This window comes from Mya arenaria, chromosome 14 (genome assembly GCF_026914265.1).
Source record: "Mya arenaria isolate MELC-2E11 chromosome 14, ASM2691426v1".
NCBI lineage: Eukaryota > Metazoa > Mollusca > Bivalvia > Myida > Myidae > Mya > Mya arenaria.
Window position 1 is genome coordinate 10,842,794 of NC_069135.1, and position 27,491 is coordinate 10,870,284.

The 27,491-nt window shown below is 34.7% G+C and overlaps 2 protein-coding genes across 3 annotated transcripts; one reads left to right on the plus strand and one right to left on the minus strand.

Annotated features, from left to right (window-relative positions):
- The first annotated feature begins 2,680 nt into the window (after positions 1-2,680).
- On the plus strand, positions 2,681-27,484 carry LOC128217081 (mitochondrial inner membrane protease subunit 2-like). Its single transcript, XM_052923947.1, has 7 exons — positions 2,681-2,772; positions 3,835-3,931; positions 5,910-6,055; positions 7,151-7,254; positions 26,472-26,537; positions 26,838-26,940; positions 27,243-27,484. The coding sequence occupies exons 3-7, from the start codon at positions 5,945-5,947 to the stop codon at positions 27,417-27,419; spliced, it is 561 nt and encodes a 186-aa protein (XP_052779907.1). The 5' UTR covers positions 2,681-2,772; positions 3,835-3,931; positions 5,910-5,944; the 3' UTR covers positions 27,420-27,484.
- On the minus strand, positions 15,861-22,420 carry LOC128217075 (leucine-rich repeat neuronal protein 1-like). Of its 2 annotated transcripts, XM_052923932.1 has the most exons (3): positions 22,284-22,420; positions 20,687-21,330; positions 15,861-19,116 (listed from the first exon to the last, which is right to left on the minus strand). In XM_052923932.1, the coding sequence occupies exon 3, from the start codon at positions 18,833-18,835 to the stop codon at positions 16,640-16,642; it is 2,196 nt and encodes a 731-aa protein (XP_052779892.1). In that variant the 5' UTR covers positions 18,836-19,116; positions 20,687-21,330; positions 22,284-22,420; the 3' UTR covers positions 15,861-16,639. The 2 variants fall into 2 exon arrangements, with proteins under 2 accessions (XP_052779892.1, XP_052779893.1); XM_052923933.1 differs by lacking the exon at positions 20,687-21,330.
- Positions 27,485-27,491: the final 7 nt, after the last annotated feature.

The window sequence follows — 27,491 nt, forward strand, 5'->3', positions numbered from 1 at the left end:
TGTTTATCGAGCATACCTTCAGGAATGTATAACCTCATCCCCGATGTTTACCGAGCATACCTTCAGGAATGTATAACCTCATCCCCAATGATTACCGAGCAAACCTTCAGGAATGTAAAACCTCATCCCCGATGTTTACCGAGCAAACCTTCAGGAATGTATAACCTCATCCCCAATGATTACCGAGCAAACCTTCAGGAATGTTTAACCTCATCCCCAATGATTATCGAGCAAACCTTCAGGAATGTAAAACCTCATCCCCGATGTTTACCGAGCATACCTTCAGGAATGTAAAACCTCATCCCCGATGATTACCGAGCATACCTTCAGGAATGTATAACCTCATCCCCAATGATTACCGAGCATACCTTCAGGAATGTATAACCTCATCCCCAATGATTACCGAGCAAACCTTCAGGAATGTAAAACCTCATCTCCGATGTTTACCGAGCATACCTTCAGGAATGTAAAACCTCATCCCAAATGTTAACCGAGCATTCCGATAGGAATATATAACCTCAAACCAAGTGTTTACCGAGCATACCTTCAGTAATGTATAACCTCACCCCCAATGTTTACCGAGTATGCCTTCGGGATTGTATTACCTCATCCCCAATGTTTTGAGCATACCTTCATGAATGTACAACCTCATCCCCGATGTTTACCGAGCATACCTTCAGGAATGTATAACCTCATCCCCAATGATTACCGAGCATACCTTCAGGAATGTGTAACCTCATCCCCAATGATTACCGAGCAAACCTTCAGGAATGTAAAACCTCATCCCCGATGTTTACCGAGCATACCTTCAGGAATGTTAAACCTCATCCCAAATGTTTACCGAGTACACCTTCAGGAATGTATAACCTCATCCCAACCGTTTACCGAACATCTCTTAAGGATAATTTAACTTTCTCCCCTTGTTTACCGAATGTCCCTTAAAGTGACATTCTTATTCAACATCAATACATATATAGAGTTTATTTCAAATACATTAGGCAATATGCTCATGCGTACACAAGCAGTAAAACACATTTGTAATATTTCATAGTCAGTATCCATACAATATCAAGTTGCATAATAAGAATTTAACCATTTTAACTTAATAATATCAAGCAACAACAAAACATACACCTGCATAACAGACAAATATTTTGAGTGGTAAACCTTACACAACTTACCAAATAATGCATTGATGGAAAATATTTATTACTGATAACAAGATTGAAACCTTGTGAAAAGGGAAAATAAATAAATAATTGGTGAGTGCTTAAAGATTTACTGCGATCAACTATCGTCTAATAAGGTAGAAGTACCGTGTTTTCTGCACCTTTCTTTTAGTATAAACTCGGTATCCGTCATACGAACCATTGTTTTCGATACTTATTTATCCTTGTTGGTATATTACAACAATTGTATCAATTGTGGAAAATCTTATCTTGGAGGAAGAATGCAACTTTAAGGAGGATGTTATCCCCTTGCCTACAGAACATCTCTTGAGAAAGGTTTAACCTAAACAACCTCCTCCGTGTTAAACGAATGTCCCGTCAGGAGGGTACACCCCCTTGCTTACCGAACACCCCTCCTCCTTGTTTACCGAATTTAAACATCCTTTAAAGAGGGTATAACCCCATCCCCTTGCTAACCGTACACCCTTTAAGAAAGGTATATCCCCTCCTCCTTGTTTACCGAACATCCTTTAAACATCCTTTAAAGAGGGTATAACCCCATCCCCTTGCTTACCGTACACCCTTTAAGAAAGGTATATCCCCTCCTCCATGTTTACCGAACATCCTTTAAAGAGGGTAAAACCCCATCCCCTTGGTTACCGCACATCCTTTAAGAAAGGTATATTCCCTACTCCTTGTTTACCGAACATTCATCAAAGAGAGTATAACCCCATCCCCTTGCTTACAGAACATCCCTTTAAGAGTTTACATCTCCCTCACTCTTGTTTACCGAAAGTCCCTTCAGGAGGGTACCCCATCCCCCTCCCTTATTGAACGAACACCCCTCAAGGAAAATATAAGATCTCTCTTGGCTTACCTTAATTACCTTTAAGAGGGTATAACCCCATCCCCTTTCTTACCGGAGATCCTTTTAGGAGGGTAGAGCCGCACCCCATTGCTTACCGAACATCCTTTAAATAATGTATAAGCCCCTACCCTTGCTTGCCCGAACATCATTTAAGAATAATGTAACCTTGCGTACGGAACATCCCATTAGGAGGGCGCCACCCCCTCCTCCTTGTTCACCGAACACCTCTTAAAGAGGGTATAACCCCCCCCCCCCACCCCCCCACACACACACTTACGTATCAAACATCCCTTAATGAGAAAATTAACCGTTTCCTTGCTTAATGAACATTCCTCAAGGGGGGTATAACCATATCCAGGACTTAACCCCCTCCCCTTCACTTACCGAATTTCCCTTCATATTCTACCGGGCGTAACAAAAGGTTTTGAGTGGTTGTGGTCCGAATAATGGCATTTTTTGACTTGTAATGTAACGTGTACCGCCTTCACGAATCCCTGGTACTAGTTAAAAGGTGTAATTCATAATGTGCAATGTAAACGAACACTGTACTCTGTAAAAATTACGGTGACTGTCAAGATATGACTGAAAAGGGAAGTAACCGCTGCCTGGTGATACAGAGAAATCATAATAGCATTGGTTACGTGTAACCGTGGTGGTTTGTCAAAATACGCTACCGGAAAGGAAACTCTAGTTTAAACGGTTATTTTAACCTTTTAATGATTACAAACAAGAATGGTAAGTTAATGGAATTTGTATTGAGCACATATCTTTTATTTTATTTTCACATTTGCGCCCTTTTGTTAGATTAAGTACATTTTTGTGAAAATTAATTATCAGGAATCAGCAGTATTTCGGATATAAACCATACGGATAATGTGTAGGTCAGAAAGCACTAAATAAATTAAAATATGTTTTCGAATATTTTCTACAGTTAATTGACCAATTTGCATGCAAGATAACACTGATTTCTAGTGCTTCACGACCCCAAACAACATATATGTTGAGAGAGCTTAGCTTATGTACAAAATAGTCTAATGGGGAGGGGGGGTTGAAAATTATTGAAATTGTATAAAGTGAAGTATTTTATGTTTGAAATGTATAATAAAGGTTTATATTAATATTTTGCCATGTAAGTGGAAAGGTATTTTGCACAAAACAAGAATTAAATGCATTAAAACACATGATTTACCTTTCCAATAAAAGAAACTTGACTGACAGACAACAATTATGCCAAGCGGAACAACTCGAACCAATCGTAATAACTTGGCCGCCTCAGACAAGCTTCGAAATAGACCTCGTAAATTCAATTGTAACAACTTGGCCATGGCCGAAGTGTTCCAATTGTTGTGAAACTGTGAACTGCAGCCTTGCAGGTGCCCTTCATGTATATATCGTTATGTTTTTACAGAATGAAAATAAGAAAACCGCATTAAACTCTTAATTATTCGTTGGATATTTATTTTTTTGTGTATTGAGATTTAAAATAAGATTTGTTCCATGCTGAAACAGTATGTCAGTTGTCTTACTCTTTTATGATATGCTGCAATGTATTTTGTCAGTTTTTGGTCACTTTAAGGTTTTAACACATACTTAATTTAGCTTAAGAAATTTACGTTTCTTTGCCTAGTTTTGGACGGCTCCATAGCCAACTCTTTTGCAGCTTTACACTTCCATGCTGATGCACATTGTAGAAGCATGGTTTTACCTCCCTTGCTATTTTTCTATTGGCTAACATATTCTGTTTTTTATAGAAAGCATTTTTAAATTTAATTATATTGCATTGTATAAACTTTTCAGAAATGAGAAATGTCACGGCCATGATGAACGTCAAACACAATTCATTGCTGCTGTCTTGCTTGGCATAAACTTCTGACAGACCACTAAGCTCTCAACTGTAAGTGAAGATATTGGAGTTTCTGTCTCTGTCCCCCTAATTATGTCTCCCCAATGAATGGAAGTGACATATTTTTTGCCCTGTCTGTCAAGTCTGTCAGTCTATATGTCACACTTCATTTCTGCTCAATAGTGGAAATCACTAACCCACATACTTCATACAGTGGAAACTCACTAAACCGGACAAGGTCCGGACTGGGCAAAATTTCCGGTTTAGTGAGGATTCCGGTTTAGTGAGGATTTGATGTACGGAGTAAGTTTACTCAAAATATTAACTTAGTTAACCTTTAAAGGGAGGTTGACGTTTAGACGGAGGTTGAGACATGATTAAAGCACATGCAAAAGTGATAAACATAATTAAACATTTCTGCGTTTTTATAATCATCTTTTTTTTCCAAGTCTTAAAATAAAACAACTCGTGTAATTTAATGCTTGTTAAGTATGTTAGATAGTTTAATTAACGCACCGCTCTAATTTGATTCAATCATAGAAGTCTTTAGGTAAAACAACCCTCCAAAATAATCACTTAATAACCGTTTCTAGTTCTTTATTTTCTGCAACAAACAAATTTAATGTTTCAATCAATTTTCTTTTCACAAGTTTGATTATCGTTTGATTATCGCGCGGCAGTCAATCCACAGCGCAATCATCATTATCGAGTTAACACAACATCACAGGTCCAATATTTAACAACGCACCGGCTGTCAAAACAAAGTGACAAAGTGACACGTGATTCGCGAATTCCTAATTCACAAAATCATTTTGACATGTTTGAACAAATATACGTCCGGTTTTGTGAGGTAAAATTACGTCGACAACTAACAAATTTTCTCGATTTTTTGTCCGGTATCCGGAATTCCGAGGTTCCGGTTTTGTAGGGTATACTTTACATTGAAAATAGAAGGGGAAAACTGGGACTCTGAAAAAAGTCCGGTATTTCGAGGATTCCGGTTTTGTGGAGATCCGGTTTAGTGAGTTTCCACTGTACTTGGTATGCAGGTTGGTCATGACCAGATGAGATCAGATGGTCATTGGTTGAGGTTGTGGTGACTTTGAGGTGGAAGAAATGTTGTCCACTCTATAACTGAAGATCCTTTGGGTCCAGGATCTTCATCATACTTGGTTTGCAGGTTATTACCAGTACATGATCTCAAATGATTTTAAGATCAGGAGTCAAGGATCAATGTCGCAGTGACCTTGAGGTTAAGAAACCAACAGTTTCCGCTCAATTACTTTAGAACTCTTACACCCAGGATCTTTATACTTGATATGCCAGTTGTTCATTACTAGTTGATGAACCCTGTTGATTTTGGGATCAGTAGGTCAAAAGGTCAAGGTGACCTTTAGGTGAAAAAAAGTTTCTTGTTGAATAATTAAAAAACATGCTTGCACCAAGGATTGTAATACTTGATATGCCAGTTGGTCACCATTATTTGATGACCCCTATTGATTTTGAGATCAGTAGGTCAAAGGTCAAGGAAGCAGTGACTTTGAGGGGATAAAACAGAGTCAAATAATAACTTAAGAACACTTTCACCCAGGAACTTCATACTTGGTATGCCAGTTGGTCAAGACTAGTTGATGACCCCTATTGATTTTGGAATCAGTTGGTCAAAGATCAAGGTTGCTGTAAAGGTTGTAGGAACTGTGAGGTAAAAATACAGTTTCCACTCAATAGCTAAAGAAAGCTTGCACCCAGGAACTTCATACTTCATATGCCAAATGGTCATTACAAATGTTCGATTACTGGTGATCAATATTTTTTGCCAGGATTTTTTTTCTTCTGTTTATATCTTTTCTAATATCTTTTTTTCTTGATATATTTTTAAAACTTGGCCATGTTAACTTATCACTTTGATAAAATTTTCAGAAAAGTTTTATATCTAATTACCTTAACACACCCACATAATTATGGATCGGTAACCTGTCCCTGTTTTGAGTATGTAGATTTCTGAAGCTGTATCCTATTCTTTTTACAGACGAGTGTTGTCTTGGGTACATATCAAATCCACAAATGAGTTGGAAGTGGAGAAGCCTGAAGGTTATAACCTTTCTGGCTCCAGTAACCTTGACCTTCATCGACACAGTTGGACATGTTTCTCGGGTTGAGGGTGTATCTATGCAGGTAGTTTGGAGATTTTCTAATCATAATTAAAAAGTCAAACCGAGTAAAAGGTAATGACATAAATTATTTAAGGTAGCACACCCCTAATGGGCACCATTTTAAACTATGATCAGCTTGATAATTTCCTAATGTGTTTTATTTCCTGGATTTAAAAAAAAATTTAAAAGAAATTTACTGTCAAATAACAATTTCATTTAAATTTGAATTACCCTACCCCCATTTTAGAATTGTCGATAAAAACGACATCACCCGAGAGACAAGAACAATCCTTTATTTAATTTATTTTTCAACATTTTGGTAATAATTTGGTCTCAGAGTAACAAGAAATATATTTGCTTTCAGAAATAATACATTATTGATCACATCACCAACAAATATAATCATACTGTACTGAAATAGCCATATGGTATTTCAATTTTAACATTCTGTTTTGACCCCATAAAATTGAAACATTGATGTTTCAGAACAAAAATGACAAGTTCTAGAAATACTCCTGACCTGTTCTTTGTTAATAATTATCTTTAATCTTTTGGCAACATTATGCCAAAAGATCAAAATGTTTTACTGTCTCATTTAAAAAAAATAAAGTTTGTAATTCCCAACCACCTATTTCTTTCCGTGCCTGCAAGTTATAAAATCTTTACAGAAGCTAATATTTATGTGTAAAAATGAATTTAATTACTTTTTAATGAAAATACAAACTAAACTTTTGTAAAAAATGATAGCTAATGAAAACAAAGAAGAAAAATATAACAAAAAATAGTTGTGCTTCTTGCTGGATTCGAACCACTACCTTGAAACACTCAAAAGATTTGTAGTCCTGTGCTTAACAACATAGGCTTAAGCATTAAAATTGAAGAGTTTCAAGTGGAGGTTTACATTCTAGGGGTGTGCTACCTTAAATACCATATGAGGTTATGAAGGGTCTTTTAATGTATAGGAGCACAGCAATATTTTTTTTTTAATAAATGAAAAGTTCTTCTGATGAAAGGTAATTGATTTGAAATGAATCTAATGAATCATTCCCATATTGTAATGTGTGTAAACGGTGTTACTGGCAGCTGTGATACCGCTATGTGTTTTAATATATTTCAGCCCTGCTTTAATCCGGAGGTGAACAAGAGCTTGGACTATGTGTGGCTGAACATATGGTCCACAGTTGGGTACCAGTTTAAGCGTGGAGATATTGTCACTCTCAGGTGATACACCCTGTCACATGATTTAGTAGTTAGGGCCCTTCAATAACATGCCGATGCCTTAAAGTAATCTCCTAGCTTGTATGTTCATCCATTTGTTTTATTAGCTCTACTGGCCAAAGGCCGGGAATATCGAAAAGTCTGTTCCCGGTCGTGAAAATGCCTTGAATTTTGCAATTATAGGTTAAAATCGGGAAAAAGCCGGGAAAAGTACTAAAATTCGAACCGTCTTGGGTACGAAACTAGTAAAAGTAAGTAGTCTCGATCATCTAGACGCTTGCATCTGACACTGTTCTGTATTAAATTGACTCTGATCAGAGCAGCTGAATGAGCGAGACTAAGAAGGTTTCCGTTACCACATGCAAGTGTTTATTTGTCATAGTAGCTGTGTCTGCACTGCCGTCTGCATTTAAAAGTTATTTTAAACGAGAAATTGGCTGCAGTTTGTCCGGATTCGCTTTATATACGCTGTCAGTAAGAATCATGGGTACTATATACAACGATCTTCTTAATCTACATTATGCTAATGATCATGGATATTAGCGATCTCTGCATTCATTGAAATATATTTTAATATGTGAAATTGGCCCTAGTTCATTAAAATAAACTTGAGATACGCTGTCAATAACCTACATGAATGCTAATTGCAATGATCTCACTAGTGCTACACAGCCTGACAAATATTTGCTATTCAAGTGTGAATCTATGAATGATGACTGACCTTGCTTGTATTTATAGACATTGAGAAGACCACAGTTCTTTGGCCAGTAGACAACATAATAGTTTTAAACTTGTGCAAAAAAGTCACTTATTTTGCATTTTCACCCATGGTTGAAGCGAAGAACATGGATTGATGAACATTGATGTTCAGATATAGCTGAATTGCATGCTGACTGATGCAAGTAGATTTTTTTAAAGAGAGTTAAACTCTTTTAAAATGACACTGGATGTTATGAGTTAAAGTTGTTCAATAAATGTTTAAAGCTTCACTCTCACAGATTGAACAATTTGACTTTTACTTTTGTCTTGGAACGAGCCAATTTTGGCAAAAATCCATCAAAACCAATTATTTAAGACTGCTGGCCAAAACATAGATCACAGATATTTATATTTAAGATCAAAAACATCAATTTTCTAACAGAAATATGAAAATCAGCGATCTGATCTTTTGTTGGCAATCTTTTATCGTTGGTTTGCAGATATTTATGTCAAAAGTTTATCTATCTAAGACAACAAATGAAACAAGTTGTTAAAATAGTATATCTATGAGATTGCAGCTTTAAAAAATGTTCAGAAAGTAAGTTTTTGTTCAGAGAGTAAAACTTTTTTAATGTGATATTTGATTATATTTACCTTAAGCATGCATTTATCCACCAATTATGAAAATTGGTATTGTATACGGAGATCAACCTGCACAAACCATGCTGGCTGATCAGGGTCCACACTGTTCAATGCACAGATAGTAGTTAAGCCTTAAAGTTTCCAAGTAGCAAATACAAATAGCCTAGACCCTGATCATGCCAGCTGATCCGTGTCTACACTGTTCACAGAGGCCAACAGTATTCAGCATGCTAAAGGTTAATCATGTTGTTCAATTAATGTCTAAGAAGTTCAGAAAGTAAAAGGTTTTGTTTTTGAGAATAAAACCCTTGGAAAATGACATTTGATGTTATTTAACAAGTTGTTAAATGTTGAAAATGTCAAATAAGTCTATTTTTAGCAAGAGAAATTGTTAACAATATTTCACTGAAATGTTTCGTTGTAATAACTGTGAAAAAGGTTGAGAGAAAGTCTGGAATTCGCAAAAAAACTTGGAAAAAGTCTTGGAAAAAGTCTGGTATTTTACTTGCAGAAAAATGTGGGAACCCTGTGTAAACAATTGCTTGTGAACATGATACAGTCTTCAGTTTTGATTGTATCTGATGAAACTTGTACATTATCTAGATATCCATTAGAGCTCGGTTCCTTTCAAAAACCAGCCAGATCCGCCCATGCATGCCTAGATTATGGCCCTTGAAAGTATAAAAAATGCTATTGTGTTAACACTAGCTTGTGAACACGATACAGTCTTCCGTTTTGATTGTATCTCGATGAAACTTGTACAATATTTAGATATCCATTAGAGCTCAGTTCCTTTCGAAAACCTGCCAGATCAGACCATGCATGCCTAGATTATGGGCATTGAAAGTATTAAAAAATCAGTTCGTCTGTAAACAATTGCTTGTGAACATGATATACAGTCTTCAGTTTTGATTGTATCTCGATGAAACTTGTAAAGTATTTAGATATCCATTAGAACTCGGTTCCTTTTGAAAACCAGCCAGATTTGCCCATGCATGCCTGGATAATGGGTCTTGAAGTATAAAAAAAGCTATTTTAAGCTATGTCTATTTTTAGGCAAGACTACATGAGCGAAGTCTATTTTTAGCCAAGTGTACATGTAAATTCGCAATTGCTTGTGAAGGTTTGTTCAAATTATGCCCCTGGGATCAACCCCCCCCACTGCCTTGGGTGTCACAATTTTCCTAGAGACTTATTTACTAAATATTTTCAAAATCATGAGTACAGTTTTAAAAGAAAATATTTCTTACCCTCGGATTACCTTTACCTGGCACATATTAAAATAGTTCATGCAACTAATCTGCTTACAACACTTCCTGTCCTCAGATGTTGAATGTGCAGCGTTTTCAGCTAACCAAAACACTAAAAGTGAACTATATATTTGTTGCCTATTACTCAAACGTACATGCTCTGGATTGAAAATGACCACAAGAGCCATGCCAGTAGAGCATAGGCCCTTTTGGGCCTCTTGTTTTTCTTAATAACCTCTTAATTATTGATGACATCAACTTTCAGCTACATACAATTAATCAAATAACAATATGATATTCTATGGCAAGTTACATAACTAATGAAAAATTGTTAGATTAATGTCCCTTTGTTATCAAAATTCAAACTTGAAAAGTAGGAATTCAGGGATTTTCTATCACACTCACGAGGCCGACTATCGGACTAATTTCCAAAGCAAAATGGAAGATATTTTTATACGATATTTTTTCCCAATCTTCAGAAAAAAATCCAACTCAAAAGTCTTTTTACCTGAACTGGTTCATTCAACATCCTAATAATTTATGTGATGTAAAGATTTGGGGATAATTGAATTCAGAAATCATCGATTTTTATCACATTCAGAGATCAGTATGAAATGTTATCTGGCATGATTTATTGCAATGGATATTTACACTCCAAGGATTGATATTTCCGCTGTTTTGGGTCTTTTGAAAGGGAAAAGAAACTAACATTTAATAATTTTCTCTTTCACAGGAGACTGAAAAGCTTTTTCTTTTAACTGTAAAATTTCCCAATTTCGGCTTATTTGCGACATAAATTTTCCCAAAATGTCAAGGGTCTTTTTTCCAAAATGGTAAGAAAAAGCCCTGGAATTGAATGAGACTTGAAGCATCAGTGTTCCATAATGTGAAAGTGTTTGTAATACTCTGACGCAAGTGTTAACAATTGCCTCAATTAATATGAAACCAATTTTTTTTTTTGAAAGATCACTTTTTAGCAATAAGTTGAGTTTTAGCAATTTTCAGGAACCATTACTGTTGTCCATTGTTCCATGAAAAGACCCTGTTGGCATAATGTGTATCAGGAAATGAATTAACTTTCATCAGGACTTTAAAAGCTATAGATGGAAGTGATTGAAACTTTAAGCATTAATTGATGCTGTTTATACACTCTAATAAAATCAAACATTGTGCAAGTTGATCCCTAAGTACAATTTTCTCTGATTTAAACAAGTATGCTGTAAAAGCATACAAGGTACAAATGATTTTTATAAGAGATTGGTGGGTGGCAATTTGTAATCATTTGAAGAACCAGGATTTGATCCTATCACCATAGAACCCAAGCAGGTAGCAGGGTTCCTTCCTCTCATATTGACACTTACCTTTAAACACAATGTTTGTTTATGAGCACCTTGCTTTAATTATATGATAAGCTTATGGTACTAAAACAGTGGTATAGAATAAATGACAAAATGAAACATTTCAGTGTAAATGATCTGTGAGCAATATAATTTTTACATAGCCCAAATGGCAACTATCACATATTGCTGAGGAAAGATGTATACTGTTTGTTTTATACATAACATATTGTCCTGTACATTATCAGAATGAAGACAATTTGTACTTGTATTTACGAAGCATCTGAAGAGTTATTTATTTCATCAAAATCTTAATATACAGATTCTCCTGATTTGTTTAAATCATGGACTGAAAATTTGTTTTAAGTTTCCTCATGAGAGTGAAATCCAACCTGCAATGAAGGGAATTAAGTAGGAAACTTTATTGAACTAAGCTGTAATGCTATTTATCTCTCTTTAGATGTGTCTTTCTATCGAAGCGCATTAGAAGTGTATGAAGTATATTAGAAATGGACTGTAGATTGGATGAAACTATTATAAGCAATAGTCACTATTTGGTCACTATTAACTAATAGTATTGGTCACTATTAACTAATAGTATTGGTCATAAGGCCTAAAAATACCTTTGGTTCAGGTTACCCTACCTTACCTACGAAAGAGGCGCCGACAATACTGTGTTTTAGCATATAGATGAAAATAACGTTCCTATATAACCAAATATTTTATTTTTTAAAAAACCTACCTACCCTACCTGTTTTTGAAAAGAATGTAACTTTAACCAAACCATTTTTTGGGCCTTATCTATTCATAGTATTGGACACTTTCAACTTAAGGCATTGCTCACTCTCTACTCAAAATATTGGTCACTATCTACTACAATCATTGGTCACTATCTACTAAAAGTATTTATCATACTCTTGTAGCTAGTACTAAAGTAACTATTTACTCAAAATATTGATCAAGTGTTGTTCACTATCTACTTAGTGCATTGTTCAATATTTACTAAACTAATTGATCACCTTTTACTAAAAGCATTGGTTACTATCATCTTAAAGCATTGGTCATTATCTGGTAATTACTAAAACATTGGTCACTATCTACTAAAAGTATTGGACTCTTTCTGGTCAATATCTACAAGAAGTAATCTACTAAAAGCTTAAGTCACTTTCTTTTAAAAGTAATGGTCATTACTCACTAACTACTAAAAGTGTTGGTCACTATCTACTTAAAGCATAAGTTAAAGCATTGGTCATTTTCTACTTAAAAGTACTCTCTATTTAGAACATTGATGACAGTATTCTTAGAGTATTGATCACTATCAGGTTACTATCGAACAATGTTTTGTTCGCTATCAATTAAACGCATTGGTCCCAGGTCACTGTCTCCTAAAATATTGACCCCTATCTACTCAAAGCTTTGACGACCTTCGACTTAAAGCATTGGTCTCTATCCACTAAACTCATTGTTTTATATGCACTTAAAGCATTGCTTACTATCTTCTCAAAGATGGTCACTTTCAACTAAAAGCACTGGCTACTACCTATTTACAATAATGGTTTATAACTGCTTCAAAATGGTCACTATCAACTAAAAGCACTGGCTACTACCTATTTACAATAATGGTTTATAACTGCTTCAAAATGGTCACTTTCAACTAAAAGCACTGGCTACTACCTATTTACAATAATGGTTTATAACTGCTTCAAAATGGTCACTTTCAACTAAAAGCACTGGCTACTACCTATTTACAATAATGGTTTATAACTGCTTCAAAATGGTCACTATCAACTAAAAGCATGGGCTACTATCTACTTATAGAATTGGCTTATATGAAATAAAAGCATGGGCTACTATCTACTTACATAATTGGTTTATACCTGCTTTCAGATGGTCACTATCTGCTGAAACCATTGGTCATTTTCTATTTAAAGCGTTGGTCAATTGGTCACTATCTCCTGAACGTATTTGTCACTTTCTACTTAAAGCATTTGTCACTTTCTACAAAATGTATAGGTTACTATCGACTAAAAGCACTGGTATCTTCTTTAGTATTTACTATCTTATAAAAGTATATTTCAAAATATTGGTCCCTATCAACTTATTAAAAGCATGGGCCGCCATCTACTATCAGGTTGCCATCTAAGCGTTGGTCTTAGAAACAAGAAGACTTCATAATAATATTTAAGTTACACTAACACTGAGCAAAATACCTCTGTTGCAAATCAACAACAGCAGGACTGGACACCTTGTGATCACTTGGTAATTTCATTTTTGTTCAAATAAAGGAAATGGAATCATTTACATTGATATAATTAAGATTACATATCAATGCTTATTTAAATAAAATTAACTTCTCGATCATATTCACATTTCGGTACTATGCATATCTGTTTTTCATCTGTTCTAGTGTCTTTGTTTTGTTATATTAGTCTAAAATAATCCGATTATGGAAATTTTCTATGCTCTTTAGTTTTGCTTGGACAGGTTTTCTTTTCAGCGATTTCCTTTTCTCATTATGGTCCCAATGCCAAAAGTTAGTTATTTCCAAATGTTAAATAACTTCCCATTCTGAAATTATATTGGAAGAAGTGTTATTATTTCATCAAAACGTAAATGCTAATGCTGTGGAAGCTACTGAGTTGACAGTAGTGTTTGAGCCAAGCAATACTAGTATGTTTTAATAAAGGGGTAATTATGAAATGATTCACTTTATACCAAATATTTTGAGGAAATAAGTTTCATTGTATTTTAAAAATATAATAAAATCTTCATGGGCAAGCCCTGCAGCATAAGGCTTGTAACTGATTTCAGGCTACAGACTACTTTTTTCCCTATATATTTCAATGTAACAACTTCAGACTGACAATAAAGCTATTTAAAGCGTTTACATATATGATTACCATATATCTTACAATTCATTTCAAAGCCAATTGATTTAAGATATGTCATGTTTTTCCTAAGAAAGTTCAAGCAATTTAGCAAGTTAGCAACATTTTAATCAAGCAGAAAATATGTCTGAGATGTTATCTTATTTTACTATATCATTGAATTTATCTGGTCTGAATCTAAAGTATAGCAATGATTGAATGATTAAGCTAGACTTACCTTTAAAGAATGGAAGGCGACGGTTGATCATAATTTCATCCAACACAAAATTTTCGTGTTGGATGAAATTAATACTTTGCATTACTCAGATTGTAAACCTAAAGTAGCATTCTGGTTCTTAGATATACAGAGTGCATCCTGGACCACATCCAGGCACTTGGCAGTTAGTTGTAACGTACATTCAGAATGATTTACTAGTTTATACCTTGATTCACACCATTTTTATTACACGTGTGTTCTATTAAAACAGATAGTAGCAGGTAATGAATGTAATTGATGCATTAGCTACACAATTATTTTTAGTTAAAATACTGGTACAGAGATGATTTCAGAATGATTTATTCTTGTTTACCTTATTTTATTTTACACATCATTTATTACTTGTGTGTTAGATTATATGTTCTTATTGTTTAACGATTTTAATGAATCAGACATTTTTTTTTCATCTTGCCGAGTTATGTCTGTGAAGAATAATCCCTTGGCTCCGGAATAAAGTCCCCCCCCCCTTTGTTCTTAGCAATGCAGCATGCTAGAAACATCTTAAAAGCAAGCTCAGTCATTAATATCGGTCTTTATTAGAGCTGTTTACAGTCCGGAATAGGGTAATAAATAGGCATTTAAATGGTCTGATGGCTGTGATATATATTGCCAATGTTTGCATTATTTAATGTTCCCCGCAGGTAACGGGGAAGCTGATAAACACCAACATCTGTGAAGGTGTTTCTCCGCATTGGAACTATTACAAACGAGCAGGAAAACAATTGCTACTTCAGAGTATGAGGCATTTCTTTATCACAAGTTGTTATATCGTTCAAGATGAATAGCATGAGGATTTACCAATGGCAGGGAAACTCATAATGGCTTTTCCAGTTTGTTTTCTTGATATACTGTGTCAGGGAGTTTGACTTGAGCTAAATATCAATTTTGCGTTTCAATGGCTTCAATAGAACTTGATATAAACTGAAATTCATATAAACTGTGTTTATGATAGTGTAAGGGTTTAAAGTGACATATATGATATAATAAATGCCACTTCACGCACTTTTACAAATGTGCCTCAGTGCAAAGCTGTCTTTTATATCCATACTCAAATTATTATTAATTATCATATTATATCATGTTTCATGTCTGTCATATTTAGACAGATAACTGTTCTCATGTAATGACAGTTGTATGTTACACTATGATAGACAAGACAGTAAATTTGGACTTAAAACTTTTTGAAATTATTCGTTTATTGGTTCCACTCTTGTAACAAACGCGTTGAAGTGTTATTTCGTGGACTAGTATATAAGTGACAGAAACTTGGTATCGAATATTTTAAAGCTTTGCCCATAATATTTGTTATTGAACATCACTAATTTTCGAACAGCTTGCAAATGTTTTAATTTAATGAAAATTTACCCCAGATCATACATAAGTGATATATGAACATGGCGATAAACTGAGCTAATTAATTTAGCTTCAATTTTGAAATTAAAATCATGGCTGTTTCAGAGTCTGTTACAGACTTCGATGAATAATTCATAAACATTATATTATATAATTTCTCCAGAGACCCACACAGTATTCATAGTTCGACACAGACCACTGATTTTATCTTGTCACGGGTTTATTTCAATAAAGTTGTGTTACTGACATTTACAATAGTGGTGGAGATTTGATTGTAAATTCTGGTACACTATATCAATATTATTATTTCAGATTATTGTATTTTCATAACCGCTAAGCACGAGAAACGATGAAATATTGAAATTACCCGTACACTCACAATACATTATTACGTCAAATCAATAGGCCATCTGCAGCTGCTTGTCCTGCCTAATGCTACAGGAGAATAGGTGTGTAAATGTTATTTAAGTTCCATTATTCCCATTCAATCACGTTATATGAAATGCCATAGGGAAATAATTTCGAGCAATAATGACCTGACATTACATTGTTTGCAGCAGAATGTATTTCATTTCCTGATATTCTAAAAGTATGTGTTTTTCATTTGTCCATTTCACACAACTGAGGAATTAATTATAGTGATTTAACAGAAAAAAACACTTGCGCCCATCAAATAAAGTCAGCGTTGTATGAACAACATGTGTAACTTCATAGTTTGTGTTATATATTTTTATCATTTTATTTGTTATTACAGTTGATGATTAATATTAAGAAGCAATTTTTAGAAGCTGTAAATGGTTTAACTGTCATGAAAATCAAGGGTAGTATAAAACGTGAAGAAGAAATATATACATTGTTTTCTAGATACACAGCTTCGGTTGCGTGTTTAAGTGTTTTTATAGTCACTCCTCAAGTGTACCTTGTTCGTTTCAGAACATTTTATATATCCATGTCAATAGTTCATTAATATTCATCGAAGTTGGATTTGCTTGTATGTGTGGAAAGAAGCGATGTTTTGGAAGAGCAGAGAGGTGTTGAGAGCGGATTGTACACGTTCTGAAGCGGAATGTGTATCCCCTCTGGCTCGTCCCCTGCCCCATATGGCAACTCATAATCCTTGTGGATACGAAACTTGCGCACTAGTGTCACCATACACGCGATTGCCATGGTTATTCCAAGAGCTGTACACACACCTGCTATAATTTGCTCGCTCACTATTTTCTTTATTGCACTTTGGTATAGATATTTGCTCTTGGTTGCAAACGTCTCACAGTCTACTTTGTAATATTCAGTATCGTATACATAGACTAGACAAAACTCATAGTTAGTGCCTGGCTTAAGATGCGTCACCTTGTAACTCCTGTACTGGGGATCAAGGGGTAAAATTCTGTATGATGACTGAGTTTGATTGTCTACTCCCTTAATTTCCTTATAATGCAGCTGATAGTCTGAGATCATTGAGTTGTGTTGGGTTCCATTCCATGTGAGAGAAATATAGTCGACCGAGAGATTCAGCAGCACGAGCCTCACGGGCTTGTTTGTGACGGTGACCTTTGTGGAGCTGATGTCAAACCCTACTTCATTCCTCGCTTTACACTCATACGTACCACTGTCTTCAACACTGAGAAAGCGAACAACTAAATTATACTTGTCTATGATTTCTATTTTTCTACTGGATGTACTGTTTGAGATTTCTGATCCATTAGGCAATAGCCATATCAGCTGTGGTGAAGGAATACCATATGAGTGGCATTCAAGCCGGAGCTCCTCGCCTAGACCAAGTGTGTAATTCTCGTGAAATGACGGAAGTGTCACTGGAGCACATACTCTTGAAAACTGACTCTCGTCAACTTCAGGTAATGACAAGCCAGTGACATTTATAGGGTAAGCACATTTGATGAAGTTTGGATGACTAAAAAAAGGCTTACTAAAATTATGTTCTTTAGCCTCCTCCACTAGGTCCCGGATCCAGAGAGCGTTGCAATCACAGCGGACGGGATTGTGATACAGGTGGACATCCTGGAGGCTTGGAACGGATTGAGGCAGTCCCGAGGGAAGTACCGACAACCTATTGTTATGGAAGTACAGGGTCTTGAGCTTGGGGACGTTTTTGAATGCATTCCCATCTATGAACATAAGCTTTGGATTGTCGTGCATCTCCAGATTGGTTAGATATTGCATGTTTTGAAACGAAAACTTTTCCACAACTGTCAACTCGTTCATAAAGCTAAGAGTGAGAGAAATTACACTGATGTTGTTGAAATCTCCAGGATGCAATTTATGTATTAGGTTTCCATTCAATGAAACTTTCTTCAGTAAATAAGTTGATTGCAGTTGTATTGTTGGCACAAATTGTAGGCAATTGGTACCCAGATCCAGTACAAATAGGCTTTTCAAAACATTGAATGCAGAGTGTCCAATTCTTCTGATTTTGTTATTTGATAAATTAAGTAAATTGAGGTTTTCGAGATTTTGAAATGAGTTCATTTCTATTTGCACAATTTCATTATGAGATAAATCGAGTTCTCGTAATTCATACATGGAAGAAAACCATGTGGAAGTAACAGTTTTCAGGTGATTATGTGATAAGTCTAATGATTTCAGGTTTTTCAAACCCAAAAGACTTTCTGAATACATATTTTCTAGGTCATTAAAACTCAGATCAAATGTTAGTAAATGATCCAATTTGTTGAATGTATCATTTGGTACAGTTTTAAGTGAATTTCTTTTTAAGTTCAAATATTTCAATTGAGGATATTGAGCAAAAAATCGAATACCGCTAATACTTTCCAATGAACTATTTGACATATCTAAATATAATAGAGAATCTGATTTTGACAATAATTTAATTGTTCCAAAACTATTATTGGCGATGAAGAACACTTCGGTGTTTTCTGGCAGGCTTGAAGGAGGTGATGTTAATTGTTCCCCAGAGCAGTCCACAGTGTAAAGAAACTTGTTTGATGGAATATTGTGGCGAGCGAGGGAGAGCTGTCTTTTATCACATGTACACTTCCTCGGACACTGGCTTGTAAACCACGACCTTGAACTTGAATCGTTCCCAACAATGTTGTCTTTTGCAGCAACACCCGTGATACCGGTAAACGTTATGGCACACATGTATCCTAAGATCGTGAGAAGGTACATTTGCACTTCCATAATTACTTTAATAAATCCCACTGGATATGTATTTGTTGAACCATTTTGAATATTTCCTTCTCCTACAAGTATATGACTGGCACCATTATTATCAACTGAATGTCTGTTTCCCTAATCATTGACTCACTATTGCTCCAATCCCATAATGTTAAGGAAATAAATTCATTCGCTTTTTGTAATCAGATGCGTTAAAAAGGAACATTTTCCGTGCACTGTTAATTCCCGGTATTTTCAAGGTCTGGTTCTCGCAAAACAGGTTCTCTGTAAATTCCTGCTAGGCCCTGGAAAAAAAAGATATGGAACATTTAATTAATTTCCATTGTTTCTATCAGATATATTACTGTACAGCTCATTTTGTTTGTAATTGTTGGAATGATGCCATATGATGGTCTTGTAATTTTAATGAGTGAACCGTTCTCAGCATCATTTTATGACAACAAATTCCAGTTGAAAATTGCGCGTGCATGATCAAAATTCTAGGAGAAGTATGGTCAATGTTTTGTAGCCTTTTCAGAGCTGGTATACAATCTGTTATAAGTTGAAACTTGAAACATTCTATGTCTTAATCTTGGTGTCGAATTCTTACGAGCTAAGAAAAGTTAAATGGTGTCATAATAATAATTTCGTTGCCCATCTGCTATCTTGTAAGGGTTTTATAATTAAATTTTGGTTTTACATATCTGCAACTGCTATTTTAGTAACTGCACTTCATAGATGTTTTAGATGTTGGTTGTGGTTGTTATTATAATTTCAAAGTATCATTTAACCCAAATCTAATTAAATTTATGTGTATTCGTGATAATTGATAGATTTATACTGAATTCTTGTTCCCTTATTGTGATATAATTTTGAGCCGGGGAGATTTTAAAGATGGTTTCTTTAAAAGTGACACTATTATTCAAAATCGAAATTAACACTTGTATAACAAATATAGATGTTGACTGATAAACCTTTAACTACTTACTGAATAATACATTTATCGATAATATGAATTACTGATAACAACATTGTAACCGTGCATTTAATAGCTGAAAAGGCAACAATATTAAATCGTTGGTGAATGCTAGAAGATTTACTGCGATCTACTATCATCTCATATGGTAGAAATACCGTGTTTTCTGCGCCTTTCTTTCAAATTAAACTCGTTATCCTTCATAAGAATCATTGTTTTCGACTTTTATTTATCCTTTTTGGTATATTAAAACTATTACATTAATTGTGGTAAATCGTTTTTTGGGAGTTAGAGTGCATCTTTAAATAAGATGTTTTATATGTAGAATAGAAGGTAACCGATTTTGAAATTATTTTGAGTTCATCTTTTTCTTTGTTATTATTTGTTTCTTAAAAGTATGTGAAATGTGTACTCTATACAATATGTTAGTTTCTAGCTTTAGTGAACCTTTTGAAAGTGATCCGTTTCATCCGATTGGTATTCGCCTTATGTATCAGTAACACACAGAAGGTATTGTTTCTATATCTCTTTGCAAGCTTTATTTACAACGTGCATTTAAAGAAGTCTAGAACACAACACCTACTCTTTGGGTAAAAATAAAACGCTTGAATCTTAATAAAAAAACATGATATTATTTTAATCGTTATTCGTCCAATACAATACAACAAACGTTTTGATGAGTATACGAAATACGTTTTAGGACCCCTTTGACAGGAAAGTATTTCTTAGACATTCTACTGCTTGTGTTTGAACGCAATAATATATTTTGTAATTCTTTTATTAAACTTGCTAATAACAGTCAAACCACTGCATTTATCAAGTCTGCTGAAACTATGATCACGCGTTTACTATGTTTCTTAATAGTTCTTACACAAGTTATATATTTGTTCAAGTCTTACCATATTACGCAGATGTTGAAATTTCTTCTGTTTTGTGAAAGTTTAATATCAATTTATACTTTTTTCTCTTTCTGTGTTTGAATTTATTAATTCTGTTGTATTTTAGCGTTGTAGTTATTTCCTTCTTTCTGTGTTATTCCTTTCCAATTATTCCAATATGATATAATCCAAAAACAAACAATTAATTCATCATTGTGGGTAAAGCATAGCGTAACACTTTCCTGCTGCTAAAACGTATTTCCAGAGCATCGATATTGCATTGAGTTATCAGTTCCATCCGTTAATCTATAAATTGTTCACTAAATGTTTGCACTACCCTTGAAATATCAAGATATCCTCGTTCATGCGGCAGCATCTTTCTCTGTCGGCAATGTTTTCAATACAATACAGCTCTCGACAATATTCAGTCTAAAAGATATGTTTTGTTTGCTCACATTTGTTATTGGAACTCCACTAGTTCGTATTCCTATTGGCCAAGATGGAAAGAGTACTTGGGTTTAGAAGTGTCAGTCAGTATATATTGAATCATATATTTTGTGCTACAGATGACTTGGTTTCTTGACAAATGGTCGATGTTAAGGAACCCTTATTTAATTTCCTAGAGTAAACGCTTCCAGAAGCGATGTATAGAAAACATATTTTGTCTGAAAAATAGTAAGAACATTATTTAAGTTTGATTATATTGTTAAGTTGGCCAACCAGCACTGGAACAATCCATCTTATATATCGACTTCTAACATCCCAATTGAAATTACTATTAAATGGTAATGTCTAGACTTTTTAAGCTACAAAATTTCCATTGGTTATGTTTAATGTCTATTAAATGTCCTCCATACTGGAACTTATTTATACTATCCACGTTTTAAACGATTTATGGGTGTTTGTTCAAATAAAATGAAAATAGTAATTTGTTCTCACTTTTAGAGCCAAATATTTAGCATAATCACTTATAACCATTCAAAACCATGTTTTCACTTCATTAGAGACTAAGAGCCAAATCCATTCTCAGACGGAAAAAGCAGGAATTTAATGTCTCTATCAAGTACTGTTCTGTTAACATGGGAAATTTAATGTCACTTCTAACGATACGAAGATTAGGAAACAAAAGAAGCAGAAAGTGTGATTAGATTTTCCCTGAGATCTGTAATAAAAGTTACACTTTTTCCTTTATTGGTTATCAATATTTAAACAGCCGTGAATTAAAATGAAGCTGGTTTCTTTTCGATAGCTGTTGCCTTTGTTAGGTTCAGAAATTGCTCTTTATAGTTGTTCTGAATAAATTGAAGTAATGCGAACTCTGCTGTCAAGCATTTCTAGGCATTATACTTATGTATAACATTTATAGTTAAATCGAATTGGGATGATCTATTAGTGTCTTCATATGTATGAAATGTACAGGTTTATAGCATGCTTTTACAAATGTGTTAGTACTTCCTGCTCTAAATATTTTGTCATCGTATTGCCTTTTCAATTTACACACATATGCGGCTTTTGATTAAAAATAAACGAGGTTTACGCTCCTGTGCCTTTCCCCGTTATATTTTACTAGTCACTAGAAAAAACATTAAATCAAATTTACAAAAGAAGAATATCTTACCATCCATAAAACAAATCACAAGGTAAGATTGCAGTTCCAAGCACTGTTGCTATATATTCCATTGCATGCGTACTGATAGATGCTGTGTATTGTTGCCAAATGATTAGAAATGTGTAAAGAAACACTTTGAAGATGCACTGTTCATCGGGAACGTTTTGCAAGTAAAATGAGCAATAAAGACAGAGCATCTGTTATCAATAAATGCTAAGGCGAAGCATTTGCAACATTTCTTTACAGATGCTATATACTACAACATCAACTGGATATTTGAAAACTCCATGCATATTGAAAAAAGAGGAATCGCACTAGAAAAACCTTTCAAGAGCGTTCATTGTAAACCATTGTAATCAAACATATTTAAATGATACTTGGTACACGAGTTGTCAGAGACAATATGCACACGGGCTAGCTTCTATGGTTGTGGAGCGTTGCTGGTTATCGGACTGAAAGGAAAACAATTCTTTTCAAGGACATGTTACATCAGTTCATTAGTCAGTCCAACTATTATTAAACCACGATTTCATTTTACAAATGTCTTACTTCATATAAGGGACGTACACACTGCGGTCTTATTTGTAAGGGGACGTATAGTTTATTGTGATGCAATTACCATTGCGGTCAATGGAGTCGATCAAATATATGCTGTATACTTTATCCATTTGGATATGTTTATGTATCCAAAGGATATCTCTTACAGAATGTATTCACTTAATAAGTTTTGTTAGTAATCTAAAGAAATCCCGAAACACTGAACATTTGTTTGTGTCCTCTAAATTCTGTGGTGAGATTGGGCAGTTGTGATATATTACCAATGGTAACGATTCTATTACCAGGCGTTGACCCATGTCTGGGCACTGCCCATCTGAGAACGCCATTGGATACATGGTCACCGGTCAAGTCATTCTCGTAGACGTGTGCCTTACAGTTGCTGATTTATCATAGTCTTGTTTGATCATGTACGATTTTCCTTTGTTACCTCATATAATGACCTTCAACTTGTGTAATATTTCATTTTGATTTGTGGCGTTTATTATTTTAAATGTTAGGGAACATCTTATTAACAACTCTGAAAGGTTATGATTTCCTGTCCTGATTCTTGGTTCCATTGAAAGCCCTTTTCCTTTAATGTAATCTATACATGAAATGAGTTGCTATATTGTTTTCTAGTGTTTGATTTTGAATAAGTCTCCTTAGCTCAATACCAACACAATTGACAATTCAGGATCTGAACAATGTTGATAAAGCTCTACAGATACAACGGTCATTAATTAAGCTGAAAACTGTTGGGTAATCGATAGCAATTATTATGTCATTCGCATTTTCATTTGTATTGTTCACTAGCTGTGTGGATTATTGATACAGTTTATATCACGTTACCTTTATTGTTCAATACACGATATAAAAACTGTCATTGTATTGTGTTTGCTGTTTCGTAATTAATGGATATCTTGATATACTTCAGTTGTTACGTGTTTGGAAGAAACACTAATAGAAACTTTGTCCTGTGTTGCGACATTATTGCGTTTGATGGATGGCAAGGTATATATTATTGTTTTTTATTGCTTTTACATCAGGGAAGAGAGATATCATGCCATATTGAAGTCTGCTCTAGGCATACGTATTTACAATGCCACGTAGTTGTGGGAAAGGCTATGGTATCTCTTTTTTTTGAACATCATCTTGTAAAATCATGATAAAGCTATGATAAGAAACTAATTTGAAATGCATAGGGAACAGAGTATCGCGGCTTGTTAAAACATTTCCAATTTATGTTATTTTCATCAAGCCCTTGACATTTTATAAAATGATAAGAAGAATCGTTATAGGGAATGATATTCGTTATTATGTTCACTAGTTTCAATTGCAAAATAGCACAAAGAACATATTTCACAAAGTTCATTGTTCTTCAATAAATACCTGTTATTCTGCACGTAGGGATTAAACCTTTTAAACCCGTTATAGATTCCTTAATCAATGGTGAATAATTTATCGTCTCAACAGCCACTGTAAATTTTGAATATACGGCAATTGTGATATTCTATAAACCAGCTGTTATTTTATTTCCATCTTTTGCACACTAAATTAATCTTACAATGATATAATGAATATCGGAAACAAGTAATTGAAAGAATAGTTTACCATTAATCTTTCCATGCCGAGTACGAGAATAACAGCACTACTTGGGGAACTCAATCGCTCACAACTTTCGAAATGTTGTGTCATAAATGTTGGTCAAATTATGTTGCGGAATGTTGAGATAAACATAATTATGTTTTTCTGTTAGATATTTGTTCTAAAATACTAAAACATGTATGATGGAAAATTATACAGTTATAACCACGGTTCAAATAAGTATTTGAAAAGTCATTTAGTCGATCAGTAAACATTCAAACATTTAACAAAGACCTGGTTTAGGGGCTCATGGTACAAGGCTTAACATTCATAGATTTGGGAATGCCTTGATAAGGCCAGTCGAAGGCCACGACCAAAATCCCGTTCCAGCTATCGAAAAGAAACATGGAACGTTTATGTACTTGATATTGGTTTTAATAATTGTCGACTTATATCCCTTGTTCGACAGACTATTTCTCACAAGCTAGCGTTTGGTCTGCAGAGTTTTCGTTGTTTTCGAAATAGTTTTAAGTAAGGTTAAGATAATTAGCGAAGAGTTTTGTTTCCGCAAGTAGTATGCATAATCAGCATTATGTTCAATGAATGATAAACATAGCAACTTTAGTATGTATTCCATAAGCGTTAACTATTTATATTACTTCATGCGCAAAACATACTCGATAGCGCCACCACTACTCGACAGCGCCATCACTAGGGCAACAGCGCTACCACTTTGATAAATATGTGCATTTTTCCTTTTTAATAAGTGCTTATTAGTTTTGTTGTGTTCCGGCATAGGTACTTTATATAACATTTATGTTTGCATGCGTGAGAATGTTCTTACGGGGGTGTAAACACCGAAATGTACTTGCTATGCAATCAGATCCCAAAATATGCACAAGTCTGATTCGGGAGAAAAGCTCCTGGCACCACAGTTTGCACAATATTGAAACGAAATAGTAACCAGCCTACAGTAAAATTGTTCTTACACGGTACCACATTCTCCGATTTTCGAAATATGTCCATTAAATGAAATTACCAAATAAAATATAAATCATACTCAAGTTTGTCCATGTATTCATAGGGCAACACTCCACCACCGAAGTGTCGACAGCTCTTTTTCTTTGCACCACCGTAAAGTGGTGGAGCTGGCGTTTACAGGTCGTGTTTTAGAGTCAAGGGATATACATTATAATGCTTGGTGGAAGGGGTTACATTAATCGGTTATCGAGCTTATAAAGCAGGAAGTATTCCAAGGCGGTACCTTACAATCCTTGATAAACACCTCTAGTTATATATCTAGTGTAGTATATACTATATTAAAAAACTAGGGATGTTTATCAAGGATTGTTAGTTACCGCCTTGAAACGATCAGTAAAATGTCAAATCGACGTCATTTTGCTTCTGACACCAAAGCAATTGGTTAAAACGGACATAAAAAGAAGTATTTCTTCGGTTTTTGCGGTTTGAGGACTAGTGTAAAATAGTCAAACAATCGTCTTTGAGATTCATCAAGCAAATCTAGTAAAGTCAGTGATCAGAGGTTTGGTGCTCATAAAGCGAACTGTCTCCTCAGTTTCAACGAACATCGCTTTAGACACGAACGATGCTTTGAGTAGCAGAAAATATTCTAAAGAACATCCAAGTCGCTGTGAAAATAAGTTTGAATGTCTGGTTATGTGATTTGTATACATCTGTTTGCGGTGTAATTGAATATGGTCCTCCCTGTATAGAATGGCTCTTTGCTTTTTTCTGGTGTCACTATACAGTGGTTACTTTTACCCCATTTCACTTTTTTCGATATTAGTAATTAAAATTCCTGAAATGGAGTCACTGTTAACGATATATTTTGTGCGGAGTCACTTTTAGCCTTTCTCTGTAAAATCATTTGTCAATATCCATTGCCCGGGTCAATGCATTGTTATTCTTTAAAACCAAATACGCGGTTGTGTGGCACTGGGTTCTATGGACACACGTCTAGTTTGGATACAGAGAGCCAAACTACTCGACTGCATGTATATCATATCTTAATCATTTTGTGAAACGCATATTTATATTAATCATTTCCATTTTCAGGGCTCCATATAATCCAAAAAACACTGTGATCAAAAGGATAATTGCATTGGAAGGAGATTCAGTTAGGTAAAAACAATCACATAAAACATTGGATACATATGCAAACTATCTTTTTTGTGAATAACATATCGTTGTAAGGGACTATTAATTGTAGTTGGTGTTGGAAACACCGTAAAGTTAATGTGTTAATGCGTCATAACATTTTGATGCTCTTGAGTGCAGTGTTGATTACATTTATTTTCTATGCACTGATTGGCTGCCTCAGACTTACTACAAATTCCATACAAAACACATTGATTAGTTAGCGTTTTAACCGGAGTCATTTTCTCAAGCATTATCTACTCTGTTTTTGTGTGTATATTTCAGCCACGTCAACAGTGATGATGTTTGGGTACGTGTGCCGCGGGGGCAGTGTTGGGTTGAGGGGGATAACCCACGTTTCAGCAAAGACAGCAATTCATACGGACCAGTAAGTTTCCACCAATAAACACCAGTCATGAGTATTACAGCTGGCTTATAAACATAAATATGCATGCAAAGTGTAAACAACGCGTTATTGTCAAACGTTTGACATTCAATATATATATATCTGAATGAAATTTGGAATAAAATATCTTGACTATAAATTAAGGTTTATTTTAGTTCAGTATATTTATTATTTAAGGTGACTTTGGAGTTGATTCAGTCCCAACCGACCCGCATTATGTGATATTATCATCTTAAGGACTTCTATGACAAACAAAAGCTATCCTTGTTTTCTCTATATTCCAGGTGCCTCTTGGGTTGATTCAGGCCAAAGCGACTCACATTGTGTGGCCCCCACGTCGCTGGTGCAAACTTAACTCATCCAACAATGAATACTCACTGCCTCCTGACAGGGTGATGCCAAATCATATAACTAGCAGCCACAATGACTATAATGGGAGACCCTGTACAACTGTGATATAACTTGAGTGTTCATTATGATGCATTTGTTAATGTACATATTTTAATAAAGACCCTTTAGACCCGTTTTCTGTT